General features: G+C 31.8%; 1 protein-coding gene across 1 annotated transcript; it reads left to right on the forward strand.

Annotated features, from left to right (window-relative positions):
* The first annotated feature begins 1,111 nt into the window (after positions 1–1,111).
* Positions 1,112–12,889, forward strand: LOC142618840 (ABC transporter C family member 10-like). The gene is made up of 12 exons (XM_075791873.1): positions 1,112–1,165; positions 2,192–3,617; positions 3,827–4,147; positions 4,254–4,340; positions 4,854–5,441; positions 5,532–5,696; positions 6,077–6,371; positions 6,511–6,725; positions 11,527–11,832; positions 11,984–12,047; positions 12,130–12,369; positions 12,786–12,889. Exons 2-12 carry the CDS (start codon positions 2,223–2,225, stop codon positions 12,887–12,889), a joined length of 3,780 nt encoding a protein of 1,259 aa, XP_075647988.1. The 5' UTR covers positions 1,112–1,165; positions 2,192–2,222.
* Positions 12,890–15,805: the final 2,916 nt, after the last annotated feature.

Below are 15,805 nucleotides of genomic sequence, written 5' to 3' on the forward strand. Positions count from 1 at the left end.
ATGATTTATATGTGTTAATCTAGATTTGTATAATTTAACTACGTTAATCACTTGGCTAAATAACTAGGTTAATCTAGTTGTGTTTGAGGGGTTTAAAAATGTACAATTATAAGTTGTTTTATGTGAGGATTTAGAAACACTAAGCTGTTTTAATAATTTTTTTGACACACCGCTAACTAGCACCATCACATGACAAAAAATTGGGGGTAAAAATCTTCCCGATTTCCAACTCTAATACTATGTTAAATTATCAATTTTTCAAAAAACTTAAGCTATTGAGAAATGGTAAGTTTAATCGTTTAACTATAATTTTAAGAATTAACCATAATTCAAAAAATGGTTATTTTTTTCTTTGAGAGAGGAGAAAAAAAAATGCAACCTTTGATTTTGTCACATGGAATATGCCAATCTAAAACTGAACATTATAAATTTCAATTTAGAATATGTTTATTTTTAGAAATGGTTTTAGAATCTTAATTGAGAAAAAGTTGACAAATGATCAATTATTTCCCAAAAAATCCCGTTTGTCCATCAAAAGGAGAGACGTGAGTCATGACAACATCCCACTGTAAAGTGCTAACCAATGTAAACTTCCATGTCTGTGCTCAGAAATTTCTTTGATGCACTCAGTCACTTTCACTTTATGCTTCATCTATCGTAACTTAATTTACTGTGTTTAATTTTTTTTTTCTATTTAAAACTTTGAATATTTCATAAAAAAAAGTTAAATGAATACATAATAAGTTGCTATTAGGAGAACATAAAATGCAACACAAAAAATGGGACAAAACATTCTATTCCTCTCCTTCAATTCTCAAAGATAATGAAAAATGAAAAAATAAAATAAAACTCATGACATGCCATTACTTCTTTTAAAGATTAAAATATTTCATAGTGGAAAGTACAAACAGCAGAGATCACTTACATCAACAGTACTGAAACTTTTTTTAGTGGAAATCCAACAAAAATTCAATTTACGTGATAGTCCATGACTCTATTATAGAGTTGGAGGCTAAGAGCAATATCCAACCAAAAATCTAAAGTTTTACATATAGAATAGAAGCCAAACAAATATATAAACCTGAATCAATTGCCATGCAAAAGCTATTTCTGGGAATTGGGATTCTCTAAAAATTTATGGTCAGTCGGTTGTTTAACCTTTTAGGTATGCATTCACTTTTCTTTTGTTCGGTATGATTCACTTCCACTGTTTAAAACGTTGATTTCATGCATCCCATACAGAATTCATTATCACCATCTTTGTCAATAACATTATGGCTAATGTTTTCTAATAAATGTGAGACCATTCTGATCATCATCTCCCTCTCATCACTGACAGAAAATATGGTTAACGAAGGATGGAGTTGCTTATATTTCTATGCAGTTGAACTTAATGCTGAATTGGTTTCTATTATTGGAATACATGCATGCAGCAAAGCTTTTTGTATAAACTACCAGCTTAATGAAGGAGAGAGAACCAATTTTTAGGCTTATTAAAGTATGTCATGGTCATGAACTTAATATGTTCGCATGGAATCACTTTGAAGTTTGAAATTCTCATTCACATGCAAATAGATAATTTGAGTTTCTTCACGTTTTGGACTAGTTAGTATCCATTCCAAACCACAGTAAGGTGCCACAACTGACCAGTAGATGAGATAAACAGAAAGTTAACCATAAAAAAAGAAGAAAAGCACTAGTAATCAGTATAAAACAAACATCCGATCGACAGATTACAAGACACAACAATGATAGATAAACCCCAACAATAGGAAAGTTCTCAGTTCTAGTTTGAGTCTGTCAATTTTGTTTAGCAGCGGACTATGTAATTTGACATCCTGATTAATACTAGAAAGAAGATTATAGACATCTTCACAGATTTTCTTTAAAGATATTGTGATGAGAGCTCTAGGTTCCTCTCCCTCCACATGTGATTTATATATGCATTCCAGGCTAATCTAAGAACAAGAACATGCAAAGTGCAACACCTCCATTGCTCGGTACTCCACCACTATCATAGCTACATGGCATTTGCATGTTGATTTTTTCTTTTTTTCCTCTTTTCCTTTGAAAATAATATCAGTTATACAATTCCTTTCATTTTTTTTTTCTTTCAGCTAATCGAGTGCTATAACTAATTGGAAGACAAGTTTTGTGTATAAACATATAATTCAATTTTTGTATGCAACAGCGAGATTGAAGAGCAAAGAGAAAACAAAAAGATGAAGCTTGAAAGTGATTCAGTAGGACTTGTTACTCCATTTGCCAAAGCCGGATTCTTCAGTAGGCTGTTGTTTTGGTGGTTGAATCCGTTGATGAAAAGGGGCAGGCGGAAAAATCTTGAGGACGAAGATATACCCAAGTTGCGCAAGGCAGATAGAGCGGAAAATTGTTATTTTCAGTTCTTGGAGCAATTGAATAAGAAGAAAAGAGCAGAACCAACATCCCAAACATCAATCTTACTGGTAATAATTTTAATCCATTGGAAAGAAATGTTCGTATCTGGGTGCTTTGCTTTGTTATATACTCTCACACTGTCTAGTGGTCCAGTACTTCTGAATGCCTTCATATTGGCTTGTGAGGGAAAAGAAAAATTCAAAAATGAAGGACAAGTATTACCAATAGCCTTTTTCTTTTCAAAGTGCATACAATCCATGTCACAAAGGCAGTGGTTCTTCCGAAGCAGGCTTGTTGGACTGAAAGTGAGGTCATTGCTCTTAGCAGCCATTTATAATAAGCAACTGAGATTATCCAATTCTGCCAGGTTGATGCACTCTGGTGCTGAGATAATGAACTATGTTACAGTAGATGCTTATAGGATTGGAGAATTTCCGTATTGGTTCCATCAGACATGGACAACAAGTCTCCAGCTATGTATTGTATTACTAATTCTCTTCCATGCAGTGGGACTAGCCACAATTGCAGCACTGGTGATGATAATTCTCACCGTGCTTTGCAATATTCCACTTGCAAAATTACAGCATAAGTTTCAGTCTAAGTTAACAGAGGCACAAGATGAGAGACTAAAGGCTATCTCAGAGGCACTAGTAAACATGAAGGTTTTGAAATTGTATGCTTGGGAAACCCATTTCAAGAAAGTCATAGAAAATTTAAGGAAGGTGGAGTACAATTGGTTATCGAAACTGCAGTCAAAGAGAACATTTCAAGGCATTATCTTTTGGTCATCTCCTATTTTAATCTCTTCTGCAACATTTGGAGCATGTTATTTCCTTAGAATTCCACTGCATGCAAATAACGTTTTCACCTTTGTTGCAACTTTTCGCCTTGTTCAGGAACCAATTACAGTAATTCCTGATGTTATTGGGGTTGTCATTCAAGCCAAGGTTGCATTTGCACGTATTATAAAATTCCTTGAGGCACCAGAGCTGCAGAATGCACATGTTCAGAACAACTGCAACATGGAGAATGTGAATTACTCCGTTTTTATCAACTCAGCCAAATTTTCGTGGGAAGAGAATTCATTGAAGCCCACACTGAGTAATATAAATTTGGGGATTAGACCTGGTGAAAAGGTGGCCATATGTGGAGTAGTTGGCTCAGGCAAGTCAACACTTCTAGCAGCAATTCTCGGAGAAGTTCCAAAAATTCAGGGATCCGTAAGTTACTACTGCTCTTTTACTTTATTTTCAAGTTGAAAAATACAACTCTAACTTCTGCCTGAATTATCTCTAATCATATGTATTCCAACACTTCAATTCCTGGGCATAGTTATGTGTCCATATGACGTAACTGTAGTGTTCATCTTAAATTGGGAGAGGTACAAGCGTTCTAACTAAGCAATCCGGTTCATTTAATAAAATTACAGATAAAAGTCAGGGGGAAGATTTCTTATGTTTCTCAAACAGCATGGATACAAAGCGGGACAATACAAGAGAATATTTTATTTGGGTCTGCTATGGAAAGTGACAGATACAGAGAAGCACTAGAGAGGTGTTCGTTGGTTAAGGATCTTGAGTTGCTTCCCTTTGGTGATCTCACTGTGATAGGGGAGAGAGGTATTAATTTGAGTGGTGGTCAGAAGCAACGCGTTCAACTTGCCCGTGCTCTCTATCAGGATGCTGATGTATTTCTCTTAGATGATCCATTCAGTGCTTTGGATGCACAGACTGCGACAAGCATATTTAATGTAATTTTTTTTTTCAAAAACTCCTTCCATATCTTTGTTATTTTCTTTAATATTCATTTTGGTTCAATTACTAACTTCATGTGTAAAATTACTTAACTTGTGACAGGAATATGTTATAGGAGCACTTTCCAGGAAGACAGTCTTACTTGTGACCCATCAAGTAGACTTCCTCCCTACATTCAATTCTGTTTTGGTTAGTATACCTAATTTCCAATTATAGTACATTGAGAGCTGATTTATCTTGTATTTTCTTCCCCAGTTAGAACTACAGCAACTGTGCTCAAGGTATCCAAAGGCCACCTTGTTGGTTTCTATTATTAAAAATCTTCAAATACCTGCAGAAGTATTTGTTAAATAATGGCCAAATGATTAAATTCCCCATTTTCTATCAACTTAAAGTTTTGGGATAATTGATAGTTTATCTTGAATTATGAGTAGGTGGGCTTGATTTTGAACCTTGTCTATAAATGATAGTAGTTTATTAGTTACCATTGTTCTATTCTTTTCTCGATCTCCCCATAACTCATCATAATTTGGTTGAACTCCAGTCATCTTTAGTTATGTCATGAAATATGCACTCCAAGAGCCACTTATCTTGCAGAAAAAATTGATCTTTACGTGTTTTGTAATTCGGTATTGATATTATCTTAGTTAGAATCTGTTTGTTCCACATACTGATTTGGTGTGAGTTTTATTTTTTTGACAGTTGATGTCAAACGGGGAAATCATACAAGAAGCTCCTTATCATCAGTTGTTGGCTTCAAGCAAAGTATTTCAGGACCTTGTTGATGCACACAAAGAGACAGCTGGTTCTGAAAGGCTTGCGGTTGTTAGTTCTACCCATAGACGTGAAACATCTTCCCGAGAGATTAAGAACACCTATGAAGAGAAGCAATTAAGAGCATGTGAAGGTGATCAACTGATTAAGCAAGAAGAGAGAGAAACAGGAGACACGGGCTTTAAACCTTACAAGCAATACCTGAATCAAAACAAAGGGTTCTTGTTGTTCTTCATATCCAATCTCTTTCACCTTCTATTTGTGGTTGGTCAGATATTACAGTACTCATGGATGGCTGCTAATGTTGATAATCCTCATGTTAGCACATTGAGATTGGTCATGGTTTATATGATGATTGGATTAGTCTCAATACTGTTTTTATCCTGCAGATCTATTTCGGCAGTTGTTTTGGGTCTTAAATCTTCAAAATCCTTGTTTTCGCAGCTATTAGACTCCCTTTTTCATGCACCCATGTCATTCTACGATTCCACCCCTCTAGGAAGGATACTTAGTCGGGTAAGCATCGCGAAAAAAGAAGAAGTAAATGTACCTGTTGTTTGATTTCTACAACTCATTTTTCTACATTTGTCCTGTTATTATGTGCAGGTGTCTTCTGACCTGAGCATCATAGATCTTGATATCCCATTCAACCTTAACTTCTCTGTTATATGTTTCATTAATGCATATTCTACTCTTGTAGTACTCGCCGTTGTCACCTGGCAGGTCTTGTTTATCACAATACCATTTGTTTATGTTGCAATTAGCTTGCAGGTAAATAATAGACGATGTCCTTTCATTAATTATATTCTGTGGAAGCAATTCTCTTTCAATGCCATTTAAACCAATAATATTTTAGACAATCTTGATCCATCATCCTTGGCAGAATGATGCTAATATAATAGATACGTAGATGAACTGGGGTGAACTTTATTACGGTGCATATAAACAAACTTTGGACATTGTATTGCTTTGCATAAATAAGAGTTTAAAGTCTAAAATCATATCAGCCAAGTAATATGAAAAAATCTAGATAAAATATAAGCCACCAAATATTGAAATTTTTTAATTTTAGTATTCGTGGGAAATGTCATTGAGTTCTCTTTTGTTTAAGCATATTTGACAGAAAATGACATTGCCTTTTACATTAGTAGAGATATTACTTTGCCTCTGCAAAAGAGTTGATGCGGATCAATGGAACGACCAAGTCCTTAGTAGTAAATCATCTAGCAGAGTCTGCAGCAGGAGTCATCACAATAAGGGCTTTTAAGAAGGAAGACCAGTTCTTCACAAAGAATCTTGACCTCATTGACACAAATGCTAGTCCTTTTTTCCACAGTTTTTCGGCAAATGAGTGGTTGATTCAATGGATAGAAATGGTCAGTTCAACGGTTTTTGCCTCTGCTGCACTTTGCATGGTTTTGCTTCCTTCCCGGACTTTTAGCTCTGGTCAGTATACCTTTGTTTTTCTTGGAAGTATGAACATTCCAATCATTTTCTTATTAGCAAATATTTTATGTCTATTTTTTTTTGGAAATATTATTCATAGAATGATACTGAACTCTCCCATATGAATTTTCAATCACAGGATTCATCGGATTGGCACTTTCTTGTGGTCTTTCCATAAGTGTCTTGTTTGTCCGTACAGTTCAAAACAGGTGCACTTTAGAAAATAACATCATTTGTGTAGAAAGGCTAAACCGATACATGCATCTTTCCAGTGAAGCACCTGAAGTAATAGAATTGAACAGGCCCACAACTAATTGGCCTGCTGTGGGTAAAGTGGAGATACAAGATTTGCAGGTAAATGTTAATTCATTTAGCTCCATTTGTTTTGAAGTTTTCCGGAAAATGTTTTCCCATTTTTAAGTATTTGTTTGTAGGTAAAATATTTTCTGTTGACTGTAAAAGCTTTTATAAAATGTTGTAAAATATTTTACCTTTAAAAATTTGGTAAAATATTTTACAAAACCCAAAGTGGCTTTTGTCACCCCATATAGTGGTTAGGTCATCGGTTCGATGGGCTAGGCAGCTGGTGCCGATATTCCTGTGGCCAGAGCTGCTGTTCCAACAACTTATGCTAGTGCTATAGTTGCTAGAGCCACTGCAAGTTCTTGCGTTTCGGTCACTGGACCTTTGGCAACAACGGCTTCGGTGGCTATGGCATTGGTTTTGGTAGTTTACGGGAAAAATTTTATTTCTCATCAAATTTTTATTTCTCATACTAAACACCTGAGAATAATTTACTTAAAATGTTTTACATATAAAATTTTATACCTATATAATATTTTATTTCAAAAGAAGGAAAGTGTTGCAGATCAACGCGATGCATGGAAGTATATAATTATTTTGAGATGTAGTATATATAATGTATAATTTGTTCTCTAAATTTTTTGTATATAATTTGTTCTCCCTAAAATTTTTTAAAAAAATTATAAAAGTAATTTCTATCTCTTTTTATTTTATTTTACAAACATACATAATTTTATCTTCTTCTTTTTTTGTATTTTTGATTGATAATATTCTTTTTTGAAGTGGTCCATATTGTTTTAACTATAGTTATTATGCATTATATTTTCCTAATTTTAATTGGTATAACTAAAATTTTTATGTTTCAAACTTATTATTCAAATTTCTCGTTCTCTTAAAAAGATTATCGTGATAATAAAAACTTATCACATAATTACAATTGATATTATCAACACTAAAATATATCAACCCAAAGTATAAATATTAAGACACATAAAAACTCATTAACCTAAAGTATAGTTGCAAGAAAGAATTAAAAATCTAGTGAGAGATATATCATAATCACCTTTATTATAGGAAAGAATATGAGAGAGAAAATAGCAAATTTATAGAATAAAATATAATGAGAAGAATATTCAAATTAAATAGGTATAATTGTAAACACCAAATTATCCAAGCCATGCTATGCAATAGAATAATATTTTATCATTATATACTATATTTATAATAAAATAGGATCACATATAACAATTAAAAAAAAAATATAACAATTTTATTTACTTTTAGTTTATACTCACCAGGAAAAAATCATATTCCACTACTTTATTCATATCTATATGCTAATTTAGTATTCAAGGCTACATTGAAGGATTCAGTTCTTTTTCTACTTAAAAGAACCGTATGTAATTTTCATCTACTTTAAAAGATAGAGGCAATAAAGATAACAACTTTATTTATTTTTGGTTTATACTCACCCAAAATTGACGGGAGTGGACAGAATTGAATCGAATGGATTGAATTGGACCTAATTGGACCGATATGAACCGAATTGGACTGAAATGGACCAAAGTTGGTGTACGCTATCTCTTGAAGTTGATGAAAATGACATTTAGTTCTCTAAGTAGGAGCGAAACTAGACCCTTTACCCTGGCCTTGAATGCTAAAATAGCATATGGATATGAATACAATGGTGGAGTGCAATTTTTTTAGGTGAGTATGAACTAAAAATAAATAAATGGTGTCTCTATCCAAACTTTTTGTAATACATGTATTTTCTATTATAAGTAATATTTCAGTTCAAGAATGTATAAAGTCATGATAGTAAAAAGTGATATTCCTATCATCAAAGTAAGTTACAATTAGTTTTGAGAATGTCTAAAGGCGTAATGCATTATTATTTCATATATTAATATTAATATCAATATGTATGGAAAGAAAATGATGTGATGATCGCTGATGTGGCTCAACAGAAGTGTAATAATAATAAAGGCTATACTTCAGTTTTTAGGTATTATACAAACTAGTCGCATATTTTAGATATTACATTGCTCGTGATAATTTTTTTAGGATAATCTCATTAAATATTTTATTAATACTATAATTTTAATTATTAACCATTGGTTTTTCATTAGTTTTTAAGTTAATAAAAACCTTAAATATACCTTTTTTTTTTTACCTTTACACACACACACACACACACACACACACACACACACACACACACAGAGTGAATCTTTACACATACCTTTAAGAAAACTCTATATATTTCACTTTTTTGGATGAGTAAAATTATAGGCTACTAGTCCATAATAATAGTAGCTAATTAATTTTATATATATTTTTTAGTGATCTTATTTGTAACGCTTTTTACCATTATCATATATTTACTAATTGATGACTTGCATAACAAAGACGATAAATGAAAGATAGCATTGTTCATTAGATTTTCGAAAGTAATAGTGTATGAAAATTATATATATATATATATATATATATATATATACATATTATAAATAAGGTTAAATGAAATATCAGAAAATGGATTTTTAAATTTTCTAACTTTATTTCTTATGTAGTTTCTACTACTATTAGAGAACATCTATTTTTAGTTATGATTAATATGGTTTCCATAGTTAGAGTTTGATTAGTTTTAAATTTAAATCTAGTATTATGATTATATTTAATTGTTGATTGTTGATTTAATTTTTTAAGTGAATTTAACAGTTTGTGTTACTACATTGTAAAGTTTTTAATGTTCTCCACATTGTAATCTCAATTTTATTTTTTACTTCTCCCTCTTTCTTTTCCAATCAACGATTACTAATTGATGTTTGGTTTTTTTCTTTATCTACTCTTTATTACTTTGTATTGGTTTATTTCTATATCATCTCTCTCTCTCTCTCTCTCTCTCCATTGGCAGCCTATCGTTTTCCAAAATTTGATGATGATTCTATGACATTAAATATACATTATTAGTTTTTTTAATATTTAAATTTAGTGTTTCTAACTTGATTTGTTTTGTATTTCATTCTTCCTTTGATGCATTGAGTGTGAGAATGAGTGTTTCCCAAGAATTACTCTACTTAATGTGGACAATTTTATTTATTTAATTTAGGCAAAATATTATATTTTAAATTTTTTAAAATAAAAAAGGAGTGGAAATATAAATAATTTAATGATATATATAGGGGATGTGGCTGAATTTAAATGTTATATAAAATGATATAAGAAAAAAAAATACATAACAATAAACACTAACTTATCCAAATAATTCTATGTAATATAACAATAGTACATTTTTATATACTATTTTTAATTATTTATAATGCAATACGATAATATTTAAAAATCAAAGTCATAAAAAAAAAATTAAAACACAAAAGTAAATCCCATCAACCAAAATAAAGTTCTAAAGAATACAAAACTTTATCAAGCTAAAATAGAGATGCAAGAAAATAAAAATAAAAATCCACCAAATGATTGAGGGAGAAAGAGTGGGAAATTACCACTTTTTTGTGAGAGAAAATTATGTAAAAAATGGAAGAGTGAATGACAAATTTATACTAAGAGGATGATAATAAAAAGAAACAAAATAGAGGAAGATAAAAGAAAAGAGGAAGAGTGATATTAAGGTAGAATGTTTAGGGAGATGAAAAGGTAAAGAGAAGGAGAAAGGTTGGAAAAAGTGTAAATGTTAAAAAAAATGAGTACAATTTGATGAGAACAATTTTCTTTAATTTGAATTTAAGTAAAATATTACATTTTTTATTTTTTAAAACAAAAAGAGAGAGAAAATATAAATAATTTAATGATAAGGAGGATGTGGTTGAATTTCAATATTGAATAAAATAGAAGAGAAGAAAAAAATAAGAAAAATTAAAAGATATATCAATAAACACTATTTTATCCAAATTCTGCTATGTAATGGAATACTATTTTATCCAAATTAAAAATACTCAGTGTTGTTGAGTTGTCCCACATCGGTAAGGTGTGATATTGAGAATGGGTTTATCACTTATTCCGCGACACTAACTGCCGCATGTAGTTTTGGTGTTGGCGTGTGAATGCATTCCCTTATCTCATCCCCCTTCCCCTATATATATGTGTGTGTGTGTGTGTGTGTGTGTGTGTGTGTGCATGTGTTTGTTTCTCAAAAAAAAAAAAAAAGAGTAAAATAATAATAATAATAACTTAAAACACAAAACTAAACCGTATTAACCTAAATAAGAGTTCTTAAAAACAAAAAAATTTATCAACCTAAAGCGGAGTGGCAATAAAAAATAAAAATCCACAAAAACATTAAGAGAGAGAGAGAGAGAGAGAGAGAGAGAGAGAGAGAGAGAGAGAGAGAGAGAGAGAGCATTTTTTTGAGAGAAAACTATGCGAAAAATAGAAAAGAGTGATAAATTTATAGTAAAAGGGAAGGGATACCAAGAGACAAATAAAGGAAGATGAATGAAAAATGAATAGCAATATTAAAGTAGAAAGTATTGGAGAGATGAAAAGGTAAGGGAAGAAGAAAGGTTGAAGAAAGTGTAGGTATTTAAAAAAATAAGTAAATGTTAAAAAATTATAGGAAAATTGAAAATAAAAAAGAAATATATATAGATGTTAAAACCCACAAAGATGAATATGTAAAGTTAATAATCTATTTATATGTATATTTTTTGTACAAAAAAAAAAAGGAATAAATAATAAGTAATAATTATGTGGCGAATGACATGACGATGTGATAGTGCAACAGGAGTTCAATAGCAATCAATACCATGCTTCAGCTTTTAGTAATAATATATAGATATAGATATAGATTTATGGAAGGTTTCGATACATAGTGAGAAAATTTATTTGAAAACAGGTCAGATATAAGCCCAATGCACCACTTGTTTTATGTGGGATAAGTTGCACTTTTGAAGGAGGGCACAAGATTGGTATTGTTGGCCGAACTGGCAGTGGGAAGACTACCCTTATAAGTGCTCTTTTTCGTCTTGTCGAGCCAGCAGGAGGGAAGATTATTGTTGATGGCATTGACATCTCTACAATTGGACTTCATGATCTGAGGTCACGTTTTGGAATAATCCCTCAAGATCCTACGCTTTTTAATGGGACTGTGAGATACAATTTGGATCCCTTGTCTCGACATTCTGACCAAGAAATTTGGGAGGTATTACATTGGTCCTTTTCCACCTCTGGTCGCTTTAACATTAGAAGTATTTATTGTATCTTCCATTGGGTTATAAAGAAGTATTCTTTTTTATTTATTTCCTTCTGCATGGATTGCAAATATATCAAAAGTGATAAATTTTCATTTGAAGGTTCTTGGGAAATGCCATCTAGAAGAGTCTCTTCATGAGAAGGGACATGGGCTAGACTCTTTAGGTAACATATAAATATTTTTAATATGCAGTATATTCTGTGTTTTTAGATTTTGATCTTTACCAATTATGAACATGTTACTCAGTCGTGGAATATGGATCAAATTGGAGCATGGGACAGCGGCAACTTTTCTGTTTAGGGCGTGCACTTTTGAGGAGATGTAAAATATTGGTGCTCGATGAAGCAACTGCATCAATTGATAATGCAACTGATATGATTCTTCAGAAAACCATTCGGACTGAATTTGCAGATTGTACTGTAATCACTGTGGCTCACAGGATACCTACAGTGATGGATTGCACTATGGTTCTTGCTATTAGTGATGGTGAGTCACATACGTTACTTCAACCTTTATCTATAGAATATTCCATATGTTTTTGCACCAAGATCCTTTATCTTTCTGTGGATTCCTTTCATTATGTTATGTCAGCTAATTTCTAAATTCCCTAATCCAAGATTTCCCAACTAAGGTGTTGATTTAGATGTAATCATTAGCTAGATCTGACATCACAATGTGCAGATGAGTCATGTTGCACTTGTCCACTTCTTTGACAATGTGTTCAACTGTATCTGCAATATGCATTTTATGGAGAAGGATCTGAAGTTAATACTTAATATAATTAAGAAACAAAAATCCAAATATAAAACTGTGATATCTAATAGAGAAGCAAGAAGCAATAAATTTGGCATCAAAACTTTATTGTTCAATGTTCTGAAGGAAATGTCTCTATTCTATTTCAGGAAAATTAGTGGAGTATGATGAACCAAGGAAGTTAATGAAGACAGAAGGTTCCCTGTTTGGGAAACTTGTCAAGGAATACTGGTCTAATCTTCAGACTACATAATCTCATTGAACTTAACAACGTAGCCTTTTGTGGCTCTGGCTTGGTACCTTCAGATGAATGGGAAGAAAATTAGTATATTTAGTATAAATAACATTACTGTATCAATGGGATGTCCCTTCGGGGACGTCCGATAAAATTGGAACATTACTGCATCAATGGGGCCAGAGAAGAGAAAAAGAGAATTGGAAGGCCATGTTCTGGGTTGTATAATGTATTGACACATATTTAAGCAGCATCCAAAATGCAATGTATTCCATTGAAACTTCAAATAGCTCCACTTTTTCAAACTGCAATCTCCACCAATTATTAAAGACAAGATTCTTCATGTATACACTTTTTCCCTGATTGCAGCAATGCTTTAGGGTTGAACCTTAACAATGGCTTTTGCCTTGTCCAATGGCTCAACAGATTGATGACAATGTCAGAGAAATCAGCAATAGTGTCAGTAATTATATTTGGCAATGGAGTGATGACAAATGGTAGACAATAAGATGTGATCCAGACTGGCATAATTCACAGAGAAAGTTTTTTTGTGCTAAATAATATGTACCACTCTTTCCTTCTGCAACTTGTACCCCATTTTTTCTTAAACCACTTATAGTTTTTAGAATGACATGTAGCTTTGTTTTTGGGCGCTTGTACCACAGTTTCCCTGACTGTAGCATTTTTCATTAAACAAGTTGTAGATAGCGGTGACTCATGAGGTTAAAGGACTTCTATCTTGTAGCCAGGGGTTTAAAATGCAGTAAAGGATTTGAACATGGTATAGATAGCAGATTATATTATCAAACACGACAAATAATGGATATTGCGGTTGTGAAAATTTTCCAAGCTCGTAATTGGTAGGAATTACTGTAGATTGTCAAATAACAGTCACTTATTGGCAGGTATCCATTGGTTAAGCTTCTTGTGCATTTGGAGTAGCTTTTTGCTGAAAGTTTGTTAACTTATTTACTGGAAGTTGACAAAATTAATAGGTGTACCTACAAGAAGTAAGATTTTAAAAAGTTGTACTCAGCAAATAGGGCGAAAATGGGCAAATGCCCATTTTGCACAAAAAAAAAAGGGCAAATGTCCCCTTTCCCAAACTAATTAGGAAAATTCCTCTCTTTTGAAACTCGATTTTCTCAAAATCAAGTTTCAAAAAAAAAATATTTCTAGAGCCCTATAGCGAGGTTTTAAAAAGCCTATAATGATATTTTAAGGACCTATAGTGGCGTTTTGTAGACCTATAGCGGTGTTTTATAACTTGGCCTAGCTCGAGTTACAAAACGCCGCTATAAGTTCTTAAAAACGTTGCTATAGGATTAATTCGATTTTGAGAAAATCGAGTTTCAAAAAATGGGCATTTCCTTAATTAATTTGAGAAATGGGGCAACATACTGATTTATTTTCGCGAAAATGACAAAAGCCCATTTTGGCCGAAAAAATTAGTAATGGGAAAGAGAAAAATGAGAATATAAAAAACAAAATGAGGAAGACTAATTCTTCTATTTAATATTTCCCAATCCAGGGACAGAATGAAACCTTAACAGATTGAAACACTCTACCGTTCTCCCTTCTTTTAACCTCCACTTGGCTCACAAAGCCACTATTCCTAAATTCCAAATTTAGGGCATGATTTGGTGATTTGTATTCTCTAGCTATAGTTTCTTCTAGTTGATCATTAAATCGTGTAATTGAGATCCCATGTTGAACATTTAAACCAATAATTAGGTTAAATAGTGGCTGTTAGTGAATTATTAAAGATTTTAAGAATTAGGGTTAGGGTTACAGCTTACATTCCTAACTTGGGGATTTTTTATGTTCTAGCTATTATTTCACTAAATTGAATTCTATTGAATGAAATTAAGATTACTAAATAAAGATTAGAACTCCCAATTTGGTCAGATTATGACCAGATTATCAAATAGGGTCTTTAAGGATTAAAATTATAACATTAAATTAATGTTCTTCAATCTAAAAAGGATTTCACTAGATTGGCACTAAATTGACTGAAATAATATGTAACTAGGGCATCTAAGTAGGGTTTGTGGTAGCATTTGGGTGAAATAATTATATATTTAAGAGTAACCAAAGAATTAAAACACAATAAGGTTGAACTTGTCCAAATTTTGGGGTTTCGATGATTTGAATGTTTTTCTATCAAATTTAAATTGCATATATAAAATTGATGCATCCAATTACAAGTATGAACCATTAATAGGAGGAGATGAACTAAGATTTATGATTAACTTATTTTGGAATATAATTGAGAGAAAATTTTCCTTAAATTGAGATTTTGTCATTTAAGTATAATTTTTCAAAATAAGCCATACCTACATGAAATTGAAGGTTCTAATTCGCTTGTAGTATGTTCAATGACGATTGGTTAAGTTTTTACTGGATTTAATTTAAGAATCCTAAGGAAATAATATAATTTTGATAATTATTTGGGAAAATAACACTATTTCAAAATCGTTCTCAAATAACCTTTTCATAAAATCATATCTTACAGAGATGAGCTTAAGGGCTGAAATAATCTCTTCAACAGAAAATTTTTGCCCTTATTATGATGATATGACAAAGATAATGTGCTCATTTTAAACTTCGTGGACTTAAAATTTGGAGATTTGTTATAATTCGAATGACTTAAGCTAATTGGGTGTCTATTACTTCAAATTTTCATGACTTTTGGGTTTTAAGGTTGAACTATTTGACACTAGGATGTTAATAACTTGATTTTTAAAGGAGATTAGTGAAAATATTATCTCTAAACATGATTTTAACAATTGAATTTCATAAAATAACTGCATATTTGGATTCTACTAGAAAAATCAAGTGAACTTGATTTGGTTCCTAAAAAGGAGTTGTGTGAAATGTTATACATACATATATATATATACACACACACACACACATATATAAAGGTTCTTG

This window comes from Castanea sativa, chromosome 12, assembly GCF_040712315.1.
Source record: "Castanea sativa cultivar Marrone di Chiusa Pesio chromosome 12, ASM4071231v1".
Lineage (NCBI taxonomy): Eukaryota > Viridiplantae > Streptophyta > Magnoliopsida > Fagales > Fagaceae > Castanea > Castanea sativa.